The sequence below is a fragment of the Lissotriton helveticus genome, chromosome 12 (assembly GCF_964261635.1).
Source record: "Lissotriton helveticus chromosome 12, aLisHel1.1, whole genome shotgun sequence".
NCBI classification, from domain to species: Eukaryota; Metazoa; Chordata; class Amphibia; order Caudata; family Salamandridae; genus Lissotriton; species Lissotriton helveticus.
In genome coordinates this window covers 563,801,730-563,821,886 of record NC_136073.1, presented here as the reverse complement: position 1 = coordinate 563,821,886, position 20,157 = coordinate 563,801,730, and the positions used below count along the sequence as shown (strand labels likewise).

Below are 20,157 nucleotides of genomic sequence, written 5' to 3'. Positions count from 1 at the left end.
GAATAGCGTAGGTGCTAATACGCATCCTTGGCGCACACCACGACTTACAGGTATGGGCTTTGATAATTCACCATCCTTTCCCCATCTAACTTTTGCATAGTTCTCTGTGTGTAGTCGAATTAATTCGTTAAGTAGCTCACCTGGGACCCCCATATCTCGTAATGTTATCCACAGCAAATTCCGTGGAACGAGATCAAAAGCGGCCCGCAAGTCTATAAATGCCACGTACACACTACCCTTCCTTATGTTAATGTACTTTCAGCAGATACACATGAACCTGAACACTTGATCTACTGTACTAACTTTTGGTCTGAACCCTGCCTGGTATTTAGATAATATCTGAGTCTCATCTATCCATTCTATAAGACGATTTAAAATATGCCTGGCAAAAACCTTCTGTAAAAGGTCAATTAAACTAATTGGGCGATAATTGCCCGGATCATAACGATCTCCTTTTTAGGTTTCGACTTTTGGCGAGGGGCGAAGCCACTCCCAGTCGAAATCTGTTGTTTTTAGTAGTGAGGTTAGGACAGCCTCTGTTTCCAATTGGCTAGCTCCATAAATGGAGGCTAGCCATTGGGAGGCAGAGGCTGTCAATCGCGCTTTCTCACGAAAACGCGATTCGGGGGCGTTTCTGGTGCTTTTTTAAGCCCCGCCCCTTTGTCCCGGGCCGCGCTGCGATTGGCTGCCGGCCCGGGACACCCCCGTGACGTCATTCCCGGGCCGCGCTGTGATTGGCTGCCGGCCCGGGACACCCCCGTGACGTCAGCCAATCACAGCGCGGCCCGGGACCTGGCTTGTTTTCCTAATGTAACGCATTTATATTATTATAAATATGTGCCATTTATAAAAAGTGAAACAGGTATGGAAGTCTTTACTACCATAAATACGTATACTTCTGTGCTTTTCTGACGCCGCCCACCCCTAAACATAATGACAGGATGAATACGTACCACTCCAACATGGCAACCTGCATACTTAATGAAGCAGGAACTGAAACTTAGTGGATTTTTATTTGCGGTGCATCTATATTCACAAAGGAAAGCGCTGGTTGTAATTACTTCCTCGTGTTGTCTATATTTTATGTTTACTGCTCTCATTGTAAGAACCCTAGTAAAGAGAGTGCGCGCGGACGAAGCTTCTTTGTTTTTTGTGCGTTTTGGCGAAAGCGCTCCCTAGGCTCTCACGAGAATTGCAGGGGCCGGCTTCAGTCGCTGGTTGGTGGGATGCGTTGGAAAAGCCGGCTGCAAGGCGGGCGCGCTCTTCCGCCCATGGAGACCACGGCACCGGCACCGCAGGTTCCCGAGGAGCCGTCAGCCGCCGGCACCGAAATACCGAAGGAAGGTACACAGGTGAGTGACCGTAAACCAAGGCTATGCAAGTTGTCTCATCTCTCAAAAACCTTAGGCTGTCAGTTTGACCGCGTAGCTAAACTACACGCCGAATGCAGCTTTTCTCGTCCCCCTTCTAACTCCAGTTGTGAAGCCGTCGGGCTGTCACTTGTATCTTCGCTCCTGTTATGTTATGTTCGCTCCCACCTCTGGCCACGGAAGAATAATACCCCCACCTCCCTCCTGCAGTGGTAGTTGTCAGTCTGTGCCACTGCTCCGTCACAAAGCTACAGACCATCAGCAAGTGAAAGAAAGTATTCATGGGGTACATCTTAGCCACTCCCTGGCTCGCCCCGCCCCTTTCCTTCTCATTTGGGTCACTATCCTCAGTGTGCTATCCGCCCCGAAGAGCTGCGAGCAGCTGAGATGCTTATCTCGTACTTTGGCTCGACACTTACATTGTTCACACGTCCCCTGTAGGATGTTGCCGAAGAAATGCTGTAGTGCGCATCTCTCTTCAACCTTGGCTTAAAAATGTTACAATTGGCCCACACAAGGGAAACTAAGCCACATTCTTCAATATTAAGAAACAGTAGACGGCCTTGTATACATCTCCCTCTTTCTCTGAACATTTCTGGAATAGGAACTGACACTGTCATCAATAAGCCATATCATTTATTTCAGCTTTAAGGAGTTGCCTTATAAATATTATCCTGAGTCTGGCTGCAAGTATTTTAACGTATTGGAGCGAGGTCTTGTACAATTTTAGCTTCTCTCCTGAGATGACAAATCCAACGCTATTCAGCCCCTGCTGTTACAACGCTGTATTTTATATTTTTTTAATTCTGTTTTAATAGTCGTGTATAATTTTGCACAGCGCTCTTTGCCTCCATCCTCTTCCCTCTTTTTTCTCTCCATTGCATATTGCGCTATTTCTTTCGCAGTGTCTCGGGACTTTCCAACGCTCATTGTCTTCCCTTGTACTTTCTTTCTCCTTCATTTGTTGTGTTGCGTGCCTATGTGTCTCTTGGTCTGTGTTGCTCCTCCGTTTCACTCTCTTTCTTTTGCTCTCCGTTCTATTCCCTCTCTCCTCCCCCTCTCTTTCTTTCCTGTTCCGCTGCCAGTCTTCACTTTTCTCTCGATCCCCACTTATGTCTCCATTCTCCTCGGCCCATCTTGCTGCTGTATCTTTCTTTCCCATATCTCCCCTTCTCTCTGTCTCCATATTCTTTGATTTCTCTTTGCTCTTCTTTCCGCGCTCACTTCCCGCGCCCCTGTTTCCTCATTCTTCACTGTCTCTTCGCCCCATTCTTGCTTCGGTCTTTCTCTCTCTCTCTCCTCTGCCTGGCTTTGTGTCAGTGGGAGTGCTGTGATTTGGGAGCCAAGCTCGCCTGCTCAGTTTTTCCAGACCCTCATTTGGAAGGAAGAAAGTAGTGTCAGAATAAGAGTCCTTCCCGCCACATACACCTTCCTACTCTTCCCTCAGTGTGTCACCCTGTTCGCGAGTGTGTGGATGTCTGAACGTGCATATCGCAATCACTGTGTGGCAACGTATAGCGCCTCTCACTTTATCTCTAAATCTGCATTGTACCTGTCACCGTCTGTCTAAAAAACACGCATATCTCATTGGAACGTGCGCTTCCCTCACCCACAGTGGGTCGATCACTCCTTTATTCTCCCTGTGTGTTACGAGGTGGCTTAAAATCTGCGCGTCTGCATGTTTGTGCCCCACACGTAGATTCCATTTACGTGTTTATAATCATTTCTGTGTGGCCATTAGTCTGTCCATGAGTGTCTGAAGTTGTGCAAGTGTGAGTGCACCCATAGATGCCAAGGTTTCAGATTGCTATGAGTGACATTTTCAAAATGTAAATGCAATTATGAGTGACATTTTGACAAGTAAGAGTGACACTTTCTTACGAGCAAAAAAATCAAGCAATGAAGACAGGGAAACATACAAATGTCAGAAATGAATCAGACTGAGATACTGTAAGATTTTAAAACGGGTGCAAACAACTGAGGTGGCTGACCCATAATTACATGAAATTATGAAAATGTCACATATAGCCATCGGAAACCTTGGCAGTTATTGGCAGACTGGCCTGTACCCTCACCTTGGAGAATGCCTGACCAAGAGTTAATGAACGCCTTTGCCTCACTTATGCTTCAGTCCTTCTGAAACATACAGATGGATTCAGGAGCAGAAATCGAAGCTCTCAGCCGGCAGGGCCCATTCAGCTATATCCTTACTTAACAAGCATTGAAAATGGAATAGGTCTCGCCTATGATTAAGTTGAAGCCATTTGCTTTGCTAATGGTATTGTATTCTAGCTTTGCATTATTTAGTGTATATTTGTGATATGTTGTAGTTGTATGTAGTTAGAATTGTTTTGTTAGATGTGTAGTAGTTTAAAGCATAGCGTTAGTAGGAAAAGAGCAGTGTTTTCGAATTGGGAGGTGAATGAATAGAAGAATAGTATGTGTTAATTTCGTATAGTGAGGGTTACAATAGCATGAGGCGGATGAAAGGGGCGAGGCGAGAGCAAATATATGCACATATCACAAATATACACTAAATAATGCAAAGCTAGAATACAATACTATTAGCAAAGCAAATGGCTTTTTTGTATTTGTATCCAGAGCGCAGCGCCCGCTTTAGGGACACCGGGCTCTGTTTATTTATTTATATTTAACTTTCATGTTGAGCGTGGCTTTCACTTCTGGGACACCGCGCTCTGTTTATTATTATTTTTTCAACTTTAATAGTGAGCGCGCTGCACGCTTCAAGGACACCGCGCTCAGTGTTAAAGTAAAAAAAAAAAAAAGAGCACGGTGTCCTTGAAGCGGCCCATGCTCAGTTTTAAGCTAAAATCATTTGCAATAGGTCTCGCATTTACGCGAGTTTAGGCTATTTTCATTGTAAATGACAATGCCTTTTATTTATTTTTTTTAAACAAAAATAGGCATTGTCATTTACGAAACCTATTGCATTGCAAATGCTTGTTTAAATATTGTTACAATTTCTGCCCCTTTCCAACTTTCAGGGATTGGTGTTCCGGCCACTATAGAATTACATAAAAAAATTGATGTACGGTCCCCATACTTCCACATCGTGTTTTAGTAAGTCTCCAGGAATCCTATCCAGTCCTGGAGCTTTGCCCGCCTTAATAGCTTGTATTGCCTGCATAGTCTCCTCTATACTAAATGTTAATGGCACAATACTCAACTCTAGATTGAGCTCTGGATTTTGTATGTGCAACCCCTCTGCATCTTCTGAGTAAAGTTTACCAAAATGGTTGCACCAAGTTTTTTCATCTAAATAAACGTCCTTGGGTGATCTGCCCTTCCTATTCCCTTTCGATAGTAAGCTACAAAAGGTGCCTTGATCTCTTAGTTTGGCTGCTATTAGTACATCTTCCCATAATGCATCATCCCAAGTTTTTTTCGTTTGGGACAAAATTATAAACATGTCTGCATTCTCTTATAAAATGGGAGTTTTTAGTTTTAACGGCCTGAATGAGATTAGATTTTGCTGTGCGACATTCCTTGTTGTACATGGGGTTGACCAACTCTAAGTGATTTGGGGTCTTTTCTCCTTTGCAAGCTTTGCTCAAGAGAGGGCCTAGAGCATCAACTAGTTTATAGTGAAGGTCTAAGACACCCTGGCTACCCAATAAGGGATCCTTACACGATGTAACAGGATCAGAAAAAGTATTATAGATGTTTATCATTACATCTTCTTTAGACAAGATATTGGGCCATCTTAGTGCACGTCTAATATTAGATATCTGTGGTTCCCCTGAGAAGCTATTTCGTGCAACCTCCTCATCTCGATTGGATATAAAAGGTTGTGGATTTACCCATAATTGGAGTGGGAGGTGATCACTCTCGGTTCTGGTGTCTATTTTTAGGTCAATAAGTAAGTACCATAAGCTCAAGGAGACCAATATAAAATCTATATGTGTCTTACAATTTGTTTTGCAGAAAGTTGGGGCTGCCGGTCTATCTGACTGTAGGCGGCCATTACAGCTCTTAATTCATGACCTACAGTTAACTGGAAGATTTGGGTTACCGCTACAGTGCATTTAACTGGCCCGTTAACATCCAAGTTTGGAATATCATTTGCAGTGTCCTGCTCTTCAAGTAAGTTGTCCAGGCCCAATACCGGTTCACATTTACAATTAAAATTCCCTCCTACTATCACTTGGGCATTGGGTCCTAAGATATCTAAGAAGGTATCTAGTAGTTATATTACCTTAGATTCTTTAATTTGTTGCCTGTGGCCTATTATATATGTTTATTAGATATATAATATCATTCCCCCTTGTCACCATTTTTACTCCTAACAAATCTGGGGAAGAGATATTTAAAGGGGTAACTTCTATTTCTAGATTAACTTTAATCCAGATCACCAAGCCCCCTGATGGTCTTCCTCTTATTGAGGGAATTGCGTCACAGCTAAAGGTTTTAAACCCAAGCCTGTGTGGAGCTATTAAAGACCAAGTCTCCTGAAGGAGAATGATATTGTAATCCTCAATGTAAGTACACCACTCGAGGTCCCGAAGGTTCTTAGCTAGCCCCGCTATATTCCATGATATTAATTTTACACTGGGACTGGGTGAGGGTACATCCAACAGTGGGTCTTGTGTGATTTTAGCGGCCAGGGATTGTGCTTGACTACATATTTCATTCACAGTAATATTTGCTATGTTAGAACCCTGAAGCACACTCCTGTCTAACTGGCATGTAATCCCCTCGTCTAGGGTGTCACAAATATCACCAACACAGTTAGTAATCTTATCCATTTCAGCTGCCCTTTGAACAGGCCTGTGTGTTAACCTATCAGTGTTATTAAGTGTATGCACCACTACCTGCTCCTGCGAATAATCAGCTTCTAGACTAGTCATATTTGGTTTACCTACTTCATTGCTTAGGGTAGTCCCCAGACAATTTCTGTCAATCAATGGGAGTCAATCATTCTGATCCATCGCACTCAGTGCCTGGTATCTGTTGTGCGTTGTGATCCCAAGGATTGGACTCCCATAAGAATTAAAAGGCTTTGGTGGATTATTACGTTGGGGGGCCTTGTCTAGTTGGCTATAAAAATATCCCAGGGGGTGGACACCCACACTGTTCTCCCCCTGCTTTAAAGAGGCAGCTCTAAGTAATACAGTCGCAACATGCTGGGGGTGTCTAAAATTAACAATAACACAGTCACCCCTGCAGGTTTTCCTCGCATTTCCAATCCACTGTGCTCGTCTAGTAGAAAGTATCTGGTCAGAGAAATGTATCGGGAACCCACATTTTTGGTTCAGCCAGGAGACAGTTTTATGCTTCAATAAGTCGTGTGGTTCCTGGCGGAAATTAGCTTCAGTTGGGTGTACAGGTGGGACATTTGAAAGTACAACGACGTACGGTTCACAAGCTGGTGGGAGGTTAACTGATCGTATTCTCCTTACTGGGATAGGAGGCCCCTCCATATTTGTTGAGGTCGCTTTAGTCTGGATAGATTGACCATCCACAACACTCGTCGCCTTAGCTGTAGCCATATTTGATTCACCCACCATTAGTGGCTGTACAACATTATCAGTTGAAACATTCCTGTCCCGCTTTTTAGGATTCTCACCATTGGTTGTTGGGTTTAGGAGCTCCCCCAGTCTAGTCACTTCATTAATGAGTGCATCGATTTTTGCCACTAAAGGCTTGACAAGTACTTCTAGTTTGACTTCCAGCAACTTAGAAATGTGTTCTAAAAGATCAGAGTTTGTGTTAATGCCAATGTCAGTGGTCATAGTTCCCTTATGGCTGGGAGTACTCCTCTTGGTTGTATCCGGCTTTCTCTTAAGGTGTGTTCCTCCCCTTTTGGACGCAGTTTTCCTACATTTTCTTACTGCTCTCTTGACCGGAGAGCAGTGAGTGGAAACATCTGTAGGATCCATAGGATCACCAGGTGCATCATCATCCAAAGCGTCCTGATCTATCGAGTTTACCTCCTGGGATTCTACTATAAAGCTGCTGGGAATGACGTCAGTAGTGGAAGGCTGGAGTGAATCCGATCCACCACTGGCATCAAATACCGCCGTTATTGACTCAGGTAAATTGTCCCGTCCCAGTGACTTCCTTCTATCATTGTTAATTTTGCTCACAATTTTCACTAGGTAATTGTCCATTGTTATTTTGTTTTTAGCCATAACTAGTGACGGAGCAGGGAAACTGTAACAACAAATTTAAAATTTCTATGTACTTCCGTATTTTAGAACCGAATTGACATGAACAATGTAATATTACAAATGCAGGGATCTTACTTCATAGGGGGATGGCCCGGCCCTGCCTCGTTCTGCCCGGACTGCACAGACTGCCCCGCCCTTGTCCCGGGCTTAGCCCGGGCGCTCCCGCGCGCGACTCGCGGGGCGAGAGGCACTCCGCTGTTAAATCGCGCCTCCGGGCGCTGGCGATGACGCTCCAGGTGCGCCGCTTGCCTCCGGGGCACCTGGGAAATGTAGTCCCTCACATGGGCGATACTAGCCCGGCCGTTGCCCTCACGGCGCTCGAAGGGTGAAGATGGTGCCACAAACTGCCGTTCCCCTCACGGCGTGTGTCACTGGCAGAAGAGAGCCCCCACTGAGCGATTGGCACTCCGCTGTTAAATCGCGCCTCCGGGCGCTGGCGATGACGCTCCAGGTGCGCCGCTTGCCTCCGGGGCACCTGGGAAATGTAGTCCCTACGTGGGCGATACTAGCCCTGCCGTTGCCCTCACGGCGCTCGAAGGGTGAAGATGGCGCCACAAACTGCCGTTCCCCTCACGGCGTGTGTCACTGGCAGAAGAGAGCCCCCACTGAGCGCTCGGCGCTCTGCTGTTAAATGGCGCCTCCGGGCGCTGGCGATGACGCTCCAGGTGCGCCGCTTGCCTCCGGGGCACCTGGGAAATGTAGTCCCTCACGTGGGCGATACTAGCCCGGCCGTTGCCCTCACGGTGCTCGAAGGGTGAAGATGGCGCCACAAACTGCCGTTCCCCTCACGGCGTGTGTCACTGGCAGAAGAGAGCCCCCCTTGCTGATTTAACTGACCTTTGCTGCACTGACCCTAGCCTGCTACACCAGCCCACGGGGGGCCGCTACTGCCGCTACCGCTGCGGCTGCCAGCTACATGCGGTGAGAGGCGCCCGAGACTCCGTTTCCCAGAGTCCCCGGGGCGCACACCAACCGCGTCACCGTTTTGCGCCAGGAGTCGCTACTTAATCCCTCCAGGGCTCCCGCAGCGTGGGTCCCTGCCAATGTTGCCTTGCTGATTTAACTGACCTTTGCTGCCCTGACGCCAGCCTGCTACACCAGCCCACGGTGGGCCGCTACTGCCGCTACCACCGCGGCCGCCAGCTACACGCGGTGAGAGGCGCCCGGGACTCAGTTTCCCAGAGTCACCGTTTTGCGCCAGGAGGCGCTACTTAATCCCAGCAGGGCGAAGCACGTGCCAAGGGCCGGCCCGTCCGCGCCCATCGCAGCCTGGAGGAGACTGGACTGGGCCATCCCCCGAACATTTCGAGATCTGTAAGGAGATTAGAATCTATATACCCTTTCTTTTGCTAGAACATTGTATTTAGATTGGCTGTTTATCTCCCTATTAGGAAGTGGACTGGGCGTAACTACTTGTATTTTGTATAGTTATGGCGACACGTGCTGTGAAGGGGAGGAGGGCTGCAGCGGGGGGTACCATAAGCGGAACACTTGACCAGTTTATTACGAGGGCACAATCGGTTCTTGAGCATGAAATAACCTTGACAGAACATCGTCTGTCTCTGGAACCAATGTATGTAAGACGATCATCTTTAGGACCTATAAGGTCGGTAATTTCGCCAAATCACTTAGAAGGGCAAGCTACTGCCGCCCCACATAGTAATGAGAGAGGCAGTACTGAATATGAAGTGGGGAGTGCACGAGTTGATCTAGTGTTAAATGAGGTTGCGCCACCTGGTCTAGCGAATAACTTGGCCACGGAGGAAGGACCTACTAATGTTCTATCACATTCCTCGACAAGGTCCTGTGTAAAAAATAGTATGAAAACGCATAAGACCAAGCAATTTACAGGACCATCTACCACTGCCAAAAGGAATCTGGGAGGGGGAGCTCAGAATGGGAGATGTCCAAAGATGTTAAAAACCGCAAAAGTGTCCAATAATACTAATATTATTGTTGAAGAGGTTGTGACCCCCCCAAGACAGTGTATCACCACACCAAGAATTGTCATCCACCGGTCCTTTAATTCTCTCGTCATCAAGGTTGGTTGACTTAACCCTTCCTTCGGCCCAATTGCCTGAAGGATTTATGCCCCAAATGGAACAAATGATAAAGTTCCTAATTTTACCGTTACTGTAGAGGATAAAAGTAATTAGCGAAAGGTTGGAGAGACTTGAGCTGAACACTACTGAGCAATCTGGTATGTTAAAAAAATTGGTTGAGTATTCAGCGAGAGTCATTACGGGTGAGGCAAACAGACCTACTGCACTAGCAGTGGGAACAATCTCACTACCTAATCCGATGGCAACCAAGATAGTTTCGGTGGAACCTGGTAGTGGAAACCAAACCCCCATACCACTGGAAAGTAGAATAAGGGAACTAGCAAGAAGCTCCCAAGGGGTGAGGGAGGAGAAACAGATGAATGAAGATGGAACCAGGGGACAGAATAAGGACAAACCAGTGGGAGTAAGGGAACCTAATAATCCTACAAAGAGCAAAACTGATTTAAATCGCATTGATCTGCCACCGGATTCCTTTCCATATGTGGTGGTTCTTACAGGGGTACCAGAACTAAAGAGCGATAAAACAGAAACTTACCCAGAATTGAAAAACAAATTATTATTTTGGTTAAATAAGAATAGACCCCTCCCGAGTAACATTGATGGGGAAATTTTGTGTGCTCGGAGAGTCATCTGGGTCGGCCATAGAACTAAGGAAATAGCTGGGGACTCTGTTATCGTTAATTTCAGGGATCGAAGGGTAGTCGGGTACATCTGTGACCGTCTTTATCCAAGTGATGGGAGTGACATACATACTCACGATTTGACCTATTTTTATCGTCCACCACTCATGGCATCGTCTAATTATAATCCCTTTGGGATGCAACGAGTAGGGATCAAGGGTGAGCCCAGGAACTATTATACCATCCCTGCTTTAAATCGATTTGAGTTATTTTCTGGCCTTGAAGGTGTAGACTGACTGACTCTACACAGCACGGGAGAGGATTTAAATCGGGATATTGACAAAAATAAGGAGGTTACGATCACTGTATCTCTTGATGGGAAAGAATGGGGGAGTAGTTGTGCGCATATAATACCCCATGTAAATGTACCTTTCCCATATCCCCCGTTAGATAAAACGAGAGATATAACTAAAGGTGATGTTCTAGAAAATAGTGCCCAATATGTTAGTACTGAGGTGGTACAGGCAGCAGAAGCCAATAATATAAGTCCAATAGGCAATATATTAGTCACAGGGGTAGAACTTAGCCAAACTGAGGTCCTGGAACATAGCAGGTATCAAAAAGAACTTAAGTGACCACACATGGCAGGATTATATAGATGATTCTGAAATTATACTATTTCAAGAAACATGGGCTGTTGAAAGCCAGTTTAAAGTTGGCTATAGATCATTTTGCGTACCCGCAATTGCTGCACCAAAAGGAAGACCCTCGGGAGGTCTTGCGGTATGGACAAAAATTGCGTTAGGAATACATTTTAAGCAAATTGACTGCAACAGCCTGGATATCCTGGGAGTTAAGTTTACTGGCCCAGATAAAAGAGAAGTTTGCATCTAAAACATTTACAGTAGGCCTCTGGCAGCCCACAAAGAAGCAAAAGTCATCGAGCAATTAGATAATATTATTTCTATGCTCGATCAGGGAACGTTGGTAATTATTGGGGGGGATTTTAATCATAAATTTGAGCCGATAATAGGCCTAGAAAGCATCTTTGAGCAAGAGGACAGCGCTAAAAATATTCCGGGAATTGAGACCAGCCGGGCGGTGCCATGCTCAGTGGTGGCAGCACAGTTACTGCGTCTGACTACTACGCATGGCTTACGCGCTTGTAATGGGCGTCTGCCATCAGACAGCCCAAGTCGGCCAACCTTTAAGCGGGGTATCTGCAATAGCCACATTGATTGTGTTATGGTGTCAATTTCTCTCTGGTCGGAGGTAAATGACCTTGTAGTGGAGAATCGTGTTGAGAGTGACCACTATCCGCTTAGCTTGAAGCTTACTATGTCACTATTTAATCTGTCGCCTATGGGGAGAGATTGTCCTAAACATACTGACATTGATCCTTTGACTTCATACAACCGTAGAGCACTGAAGTGGCCTGTAGTACTGGGAAACAATACTATTGTTAAAAAAATCTATGAGCTGTATGTTGACTTGTTTTCCCCGTATATTAATTCTCCAGTACAGGAAATTCCCATTATGCAAATTCATGGAAATATGTCTTTAGGACTGGGGGAATTGCTGACCAAAATTAATAAGCGAATAAAAAGGGGACACTTAAACTCAGCGAAGGGGGATACATGGTATGATAAAGGCTGCCAAAATGCCAAAAAGGAACTTATAGTGGCTGCAAAGAGCAACAACGTGCAAGCACTGAGGGAGAAAAGGAGGTGCTATAAGAGCTTAACAGCTAAGGCAAAGAAAGGCTGGGAAGAGAAAAACTGGTCTGAACTATTGGAGGCGTGTAAGGCAAATGACCAGGCCTTATTCTGGGGTCTGATTGCCAAGGGCTCTGGAGGTGGAACCTCCAGCAGGGATAGGTTCCTTGAAGCAAATGTTTGGGTCTCCTATTTTTCAAAGTTATACTCCCCTAGTAATACTGAATCTATTTTTATTAATGATGACCCAGGACCTAACCTGAGTGTTACACCCCTGTCTTTTAGTTTGTCAGAAACGATTGAAGCTATTAAAGCGATAAAACCGAGAAAGGCACCTGGACGGGACAGGATCCCGGGGGACCTATGGAAGCATGAAAACATGTTATGGGCCCCATATGTTAACTGCCTTTGTAACAATATTGCCAAGGGTGCCCCTATTCCCGATACGTGGCGGGGCGCCGAGTTCGTAACAATCTTTAAAAAGGGGGATCATACGAATCTGGCCCACTATAGACCAATTAGTCTAATTGACGTTCTACAGTAAGTATTCGCGAGGCAGGTTTTAAATAGGCTGAGTTCTTGGATTGAGGAGACTAGCACCCTATCCAAGTACCAAGCAGGTTTTAGAGAACGGATTAGTACAATCAACCAGGTGTTCAGATTTTTATGCATGATCTGGAAATACATTAAAATAAAGGGGGCACACTTGTACGTGGCCTTTGTGGCCCTCAAGGCAGCCTTTGACCTGATCCCTAGAAACTTACTGTGGTCAAGATTGAGGGACCAGGGTGTTCCTGGGGAAATTTTTGGACAGATTGTCAGGCTGCACGAGGCCAACTACGCTAGGGTGAGATGGGGCCCAAATGGAGAATTGTCAGATCGTATTATTATAAATAGAGGTGTCAGGCAAGGATGCGTGCTGGCACCAACATTGTTCTGCTTGTATGTTAATGATATACCAGACAGCCTCTTGGGCTGCGAGCATGACTCTCCCAAGTTGAGTGGTGTCCATGTGCCCGCGTTGTTATTCGCAGATGATACCATTTTAATTTCACAGACACCCAAAGGATTGCAAAACTTACTAGATACTTTTCGGTCTTACTGTGACGTTAAAGGATTGGAGATTAACTCGTCTAAAACTATGTATATGGCGGTTAATCCCCATGGAACTTTTAAAAAGACATTAACTGTTAACACTGAATCGATTGAACATGTTCAGAATTTTAATTACTTAGGTATTACAATAGATACTCCAAAGCTGTTACTCCAGCTTTGATGTTGTATAAGCATAAAGCACAATCGGCCTCACTTTATGGGGCAGAGCTATGGGGCCATGCTGCTAAACACGCCTTTATGGTTCAAGAGAACACCTTTCTCAGGAATATCCTAGCGATTCCACGGTGCACACCCCTACTCCCACTCAAAATGGACCTGGACATTCATCGCGCTGATGACCATGCAGCCTTACGACCCCTGTTGTATTGGGTTTGCGTGCGGTCAACAGATGAACTAGTAGACTACAGAGAAGCCCTGAAACAAATTATGAAGATAAAAAACACCACGAAGTTGGTATAGTTAAACCATATCAAGGACTGGTTGTTCAAGCTGGGGCTGAGCCACTACTGGGTGGATCCTGAGGGTCTTACTTTGAGCTGCAAAAAATTGCTAAAGGAACGATACTGGGCGGTTGTCTTAAATTTAAAATTACACAACCTGGACTTGGGGTTTTTAACTCTCAAGTATCTGGGAATGAAGACAGAGAGTAGATTCAAACCTTTATGGATGATATTCTACCAGGCCTAGCCAAATCACTGTATTTAAAGGTTCGATATGGCATATTGCAAATCAAAGCTAACATCGCGAGATGGGCATGTCATGAGGGTAATGTAGGGAAGCATGATCTGGCTAGATGTGAATTAAGTGGCAGTGGCGCCAGAGAGGATGAAGCGCATTTAATTTTCTTTTGTTCTGCATACACATACTTGAGGAAACAGTGGATAAAACCCATCTGACGCCTCCTGGGATCTAGGCGTTATTGTGAGGCAGAAAGAATTCTTAGAACTGAAACAATGCAACCAATGGCTTTTATTGTAAGCAGATACCTCTTTTCTGTGGCGATTGTACGAAAGAGACGGGGTTTTAAGCTGTAATGCCTTCCAGTTCGTTTTACATAATGTAATTATCATAAAAATGTTGACCCTTTTTTCTAAATTTTATTAGGGAAAGGGAGTAATAACACATATGTAAATTATATTCCAATGAAATATTTATTTTTAATTTGTGATTGTAAATATTTTACTAATAGCGATGAATGGAACTATGGTTTTAAATTTAGAAATGTATTTATTGTTTTATAATCACAAATTCTGTGAATGAATTTCAATTGGTCTAAATGAATTGTGGGAAAATGGCCCGGAATGGACAATTGGGTTTCTTTTTAAACTTTGTATGTATGTCTTTTATGGTTATGTCTCAACCGAAATAAAGAAGAAAAAAAAAGTACATTTCTTTGATTTTCCTATCAAAAACAAATAAAGTGTATGAACTAAACATTGGAAAGTGCAAGTGTCTAGCAATATCTCTTTTTGGACAACTATTTTTTTCGATGTATCTGTGCATGTGCACCCAGTGGTTGGAGTGGGCTGGTCTGTTGATCTATATATTCTGTTGGGGTGGGAGGGAATATCATTTGAGTGACATGTCAACGGACCAATGGTGAGAGAGTGTTGAGTAGGAGCTCCTATATATGAATGCATTTTATGTATGATTTTGTTTTTAGTAAAGATGGGGTCCTGCAAGACTGCTAGAACTGTTTTTAGTTTGAACCTAAAAAGGATGAATATATCTATACCAGACTAGTATGACAGAAAACGTATCTATCTGATGATTTGCATAACAAACTCTAATAAACCTGAACTATAACTTCTGAACTGTGTCAGAGACTTCTCCAGCCTTATATTGTCAAACCTTGTTGTAGGACATTGCATCTGCTGAAACCTTAAGGCGGTTTTGAGTAAAGTCTGAAAGCAAGTCATTTTGGTAGACTTCCCATGTGCCTGTTTAGTTGTATTCTAAGCTTGTTCCCGTTTTAATTCAGTTTTCAGGAACGTATGGCCCTGTCTACAGCTTATACTTTGGAACGGTTCCAGTTGTGTTTGTGCATGGACTTCAAGCTGTAAAAGAGGTTTTGGTGACCAAAGGAAAGGAATTTGCTGACAGACCTGAGAACCCCATCACTGATGCCACATCTAAGAGGAAAGGTACATAAGGGGTATACTTAGGTGTGCAGGATTACATGGATTGGTCTGAAATAATGTATGGGACAGGAGGAATTGTGACATAATGTGGGCTGTAGGCTCCTCATAGATCCTATACAAAACAGTAGAAATGCAGTGCATAATGTATGCCAATGGGTGTAGGAGATGGGCACTATCGCTCATTTTAGGGGCCAGGGCTTATTTTTTATCACCAAACTTCGACCCACATAATGAGAGAAAAATGCAGAAAAAGGAGAAATAAGGAGGAAGGGAATGGTAGGGAAATATTGCATGTTTTAAAAAAAGCAGTGATGAAAAAGAAGTTGCAAGAGTGATATCAAGAGACAGGTGATATATGTTGGAGGATGAAAGAGGAATAAGGTGGACTCAAAACTGGGCAACCTTGGTATACGGAAACCCTTGGGATTTGAGGTGGTAGGCTCTTGAGAAAAATCTGGATTACTGCATTTATTAGCATTTTTTTAAAGTAAGTGTTGATAGTTGAATTTTCTTTTTTTACACGACATCAAAACATCAACATCACAGCGTACAGCAAATTGTAGGTCCCTTAAGAATGGAATTGTAATGCTTGGGTCCACACTACATCTCTCGAAATCCGCAGAAGTGTTAGTTTAATTCACAGTACCATATAGGACTACACTTTAAACTATTTTGCCTTGGGCGTGTGCATATAAGAGCCAGATTTCCAGTCTCTCACTCTCTTGATGATCCTTCCCTCTTGTATCGCTAGCCGCACCCTCAGCTGTGATTTGCTCGGACCCTGTCTGTCCTGTCAGATCCCTGCAGCACATAGCTCTCTCCATTCTGTTCAGTCTGCCTGTAGTCCTTCATCCTTTCGTGGGTGCTTCAGGTGCGTTTCCTCAGCTAGCGCCCATTCCCTGATATCTCTAATCCACACCTGTATTTCTGGACCTCTCTGCCCCATCCACGTTATGGCCACCCTTAGTCTGGCCAACACTAACATCAGTTGCAGCAATTTATAGGACAGTTTCCGTTCCTTAGGCCTGCGTATATCGGCCAGAAAACACTGCAGTGGTTCCTCCTTTAACGGTAGGACAGTGACTGCGCGCACCCCATCAGTCACCCCTGTCCAGAACCGTCTCACCATAGGGCATTCCCGCGCCATATTTTAAAAAGTCTGCATCCGTCACAGCACACCTAGGGCATTTACCATCCTTGATGGGTACATACGTCTCAGCTGCGCCAGCGTAAGATAAGTCGCGTGTAAGAAATTGTAATGTGTCAGTTTAAATCTTGCATTACATGAGACTGTGTGTGTGAGATCGCTGATGTTCCCCCAGGCCCTCTCATCTAATTCTGTGTTGATGTCCATCTCCCAGGCTGCCCTGGACGGCGGTGAAGGTGCAGTAGAGTCCTGTCTCATGGCATTATAGAGAAGGGATATCAACCTGCGACCTGCGCCACATGTATTCAGTATAACTAGTGTATTTGTCGGTTGTGAAATGTCTGGGTATTGTCACCAGGTGATCTTAGCTACCCACTGGAGCCCCCCATGTTGTAGATAGTGACTCTGCCCAAGGTCGAAGCTCTCGCATGCCTGTTCGTATGTTATAAAAATCTAATTGGGGAATAAGTCTGCGAGAACCTCACAGCCACCATCCCTCCAGGCCTGACATGATATGTGTGTCTCCATCTCTCTAATGGGGGCAATAATCCAGATCGGCAGCTCTCTATGAAATGGTGCTCTGTTTAGAACCTTCTCTACAAACCGCTGCCAAATGCTTGCCGTTTGTCGGACTAGATATGGGTATTTTCCCTCCACCCCCTTACCCTTCTCAGTGCTACCGGGAGGTCTCCTGGGTCTGCGCTACCAGCCAGCAGTCGCTTTTCCCAATTGTCCTCCTCCGCTAGCCAACGTGCCACGTGCTATAGTTGGATGGCCTAGTAGTATAAATTGAATCGTGGGGCTTCCATTCCCCCTCCCCATATTTACCTGTTAAGGTATTCAGAGCTACTCTACTCCTCTTCTCCGCCCACAGTAATCAAATCAGGATCGTGTTCAATTGCTTGAAAACTAGTGTTGGGATGGGGTGAGCGAGTTCTGGAGCGCATAAAGGCACCTAGGGAGCATGACTATCTTTAAAATAGCTAGCCTGCCCATTAAGGACATGGTAGGGTATTCCAGAACTTCACAGAGTTCTGCAGTGGCGCAATTGTTATATCCAGATTCGGGGAAAGTGCTTGCGCAATATTAAGCTTGATCTGGATCCTCAGATACCTAAAGCTTGCACACTCCCATCTAAGCCCTAAATCTGGGAAGTCCCCCAGAGGCACTGCCGCCTTGCCTGCCAGTGGGAAAATCAATGATTTGGTGTGATTAAGTCGCAGACCAGAGACCTTCCCGAACCAGTCTACACAGGGCATGCTAGATAAAAGTGCACATCATCTGCATACAGGGAGACAATATGATTTGTGTTCCCCACCACAACACCCCACTGGTCTAGTTCTGTTCTAACTCGTGCTGCCAATGGTTCAATGGCCAAGGCGAATAATAGGGGTGAGAGCAGGCACCCCTGATGGGTGCCTAGTCCCAACACCCACTCCTCCGAGCAAGCCCCCCTCAGTCTTACCCTAGCACGCTGTTCACTGTACAATGTTTGGACCCGCCGGGGAACTTTAGGTCCCTTTCCCACAGCCCTGAGGACCTCCAAGAGGTATTCCCAGTCTACTTTGTCAAAGGCCTTAGCCAGGTCTATAGACATGAGTACCAATTCTTCGCTCGGCTTCTGACTTCATGCGTGATGTGGTTTAATCGGCGTGGGTTCATTGCTATGTTACGCCCTGGGATGAAGCCGCTCTGTTCCTCATGCACGAGATATGCATGTGTGGACCTAAGCGGGAAGATAGCGGTTTACACTGAATTTTAGTGTCCGTATTTATCATGGTGAGTGGGTGGTATGCTGAAGGTGCGTACCTGTTCCCTCCCGGCTTCAGGATCATACATATTTCGCTGTGTCGCATACTAGGTGGGAGTATACCCTTCTCTAATGCCTCCTCATAGACCTGTAAAAGGGCTCTGGATAATGCAGGCTCCTCTCACCACCACCTTTAGGTCTTCCCATTTTGTGACCCTCGATAAGGCCGCCTCCTCCCAGTTCAGTGTGATGTAGTCAGTCAGGGCTCCGTCAATGTGTTGCTTACCCAGGGTGTCATTCAGTGTCTCCGCCTGCAACCTCCAGGCCCTCGGACGCTGGACCGGGGCCCATTCAATTTTGCATGCGATTGGGGAGTGGTCCGAAAAGGACCCAGGCCTGATGGATCACTGCAAAGGACATATCAGGATCCGGGTTCGCTACTAACACCCTGTCTAGTCTGCTGTGGGTGATGTGAGTGGGGGGGTAGCAGGTGTATAGCTTCTGGGTGGGGTGTCTTTGTCGCCACATGTCCTGTACCCCTAGGTATGCCATAACCTCTCCGAGCTTCTCCGTCATCCTTGGCTTTGTCCCTCTGCGAGGTGGGGTCCAACACATAGTTGAAGTCACCCACCCAGATAAGCGGCACCTCCTATTTGACACCAAGAGCTACTGAAGGGCCTGAAAGAAGTCCGGGTTGTCCACATTTGGGGCATAGATATTAGTATTGGTACCTCTCTCCAATCTATTTTAGCTCTGAGGAGAATGTATCTTCCATTAATGTCCACCTCCATGTATTGTAGGACAAATGGGGTCCCAGGAGGGTATACAGCCTTTACAACGAAACTTTTACAACGAACTACCATTACAACGCAAACCATTACAACGCATAGCACTGGGGGGCGCTCTAGGATAGGGAATAGGTTTAATGTACTATCCAACACCTTCCCTACTATCCACGGGGACTGGAGTTGGAATAGTAAATTAAACTATTCACTATCCAGCGCCCAAAAGCATTATGCGTTGTAATGGTATGTGTTGTTAAACTTGCGATGTAAAGGTAGGCGTTGTAAAAGTATGCGTTGTAACGTCATACATCCCCCAGGAGCCATCCAGACCAGCACCCCTCTGGCATAGGTAGAGTATGAGGAGGGAAAAATCTGTCCCCTCCATTTTTTCGGTAATCTCTGAGCTCCTGCTTCCTCGAGGTGAGTTTCCTGCAGACATGCCATCAATCCGTGGTTCCTCCGGAGGAATGAGAGGACTCTATAACGCTTAGTGCGAGTGCCCAAGCCTCTCGCGTTCCAGCTCATAATCCTAGTCCCCATTGTCCCTGTGATGTATTGTGTTGGTGTGTCCCTGCTTTGCTCCCTCTCGTGCGTGATCGGCCTACCCGCTGTATGCTGTTACACTAACACATAAACACAGAATGCGAACAACCCCCCCAACATCCACCCCACCCAAGGGCAAATGAGCAGCAACAGTGCATGCGTGTATGCCCTGCCCATGCTTGTGCCAGAACGTGCACAGCCACCCCATCAGCCCAACAGTGGCCGTAGAACATGCCCCATACAGTTTCTGGCTCCCGGCCTTGCCCAGCCACTGGTCTCAATATGGGGAATGCTCTGCCCCACTTCCAGGATTGACACAGTCACCCCATGTCCCTGGTTTCCCCATGTGGCCCCGTAACCACAGTGTATCTGCCGAGCCCCAAATCCCTCCCCTCCCAGAAGGGCCCACGTCCCACCCCTCCACTGCTTATACACCCGCATGTACCTTGGGAATGCTTTGAAGATTAGCCTACCAGTTGTAAGTCCAGTGAAGCAAGGCATGACAATCAACCCAATTCCAGGGGAGAAAGTGTTGAGTCATAACAGTTTCTGGAATCACATCAGTCGTTTGGGGTAGGGTATCAGGCACGAGTTCCTGGTCAGGAATCTCGGCCGATGTCTGCAGCGGGGGGGCACCCAAGCCCGGGTTCCCCACCTGCATAGTCCCATCGTCATCCACCATGATTCTCTGTCATTTCTGTGGGTCTCCGTCTGTT

General features: G+C 45.8%; 1 protein-coding gene across 1 annotated transcript in view; it reads left to right on the top strand.

Moving 5' to 3' along the window:
* The window catches only part of LOC144798398 (cytochrome P450 2C8-like), a 640,773-nt gene that overhangs the window by 89,318 nt on the left and 531,298 nt on the right, over window positions 1–20,157 (top strand). The window contains exon 2 of the mRNA XM_078669253.1: window positions 15,057–15,219. Within this exon, the coding sequence (XP_078525379.1) occupies window positions 15,057–15,219 (163 nt within the window). The remainder of the gene's footprint in view (window positions 1–15,056; window positions 15,220–20,157) is intronic.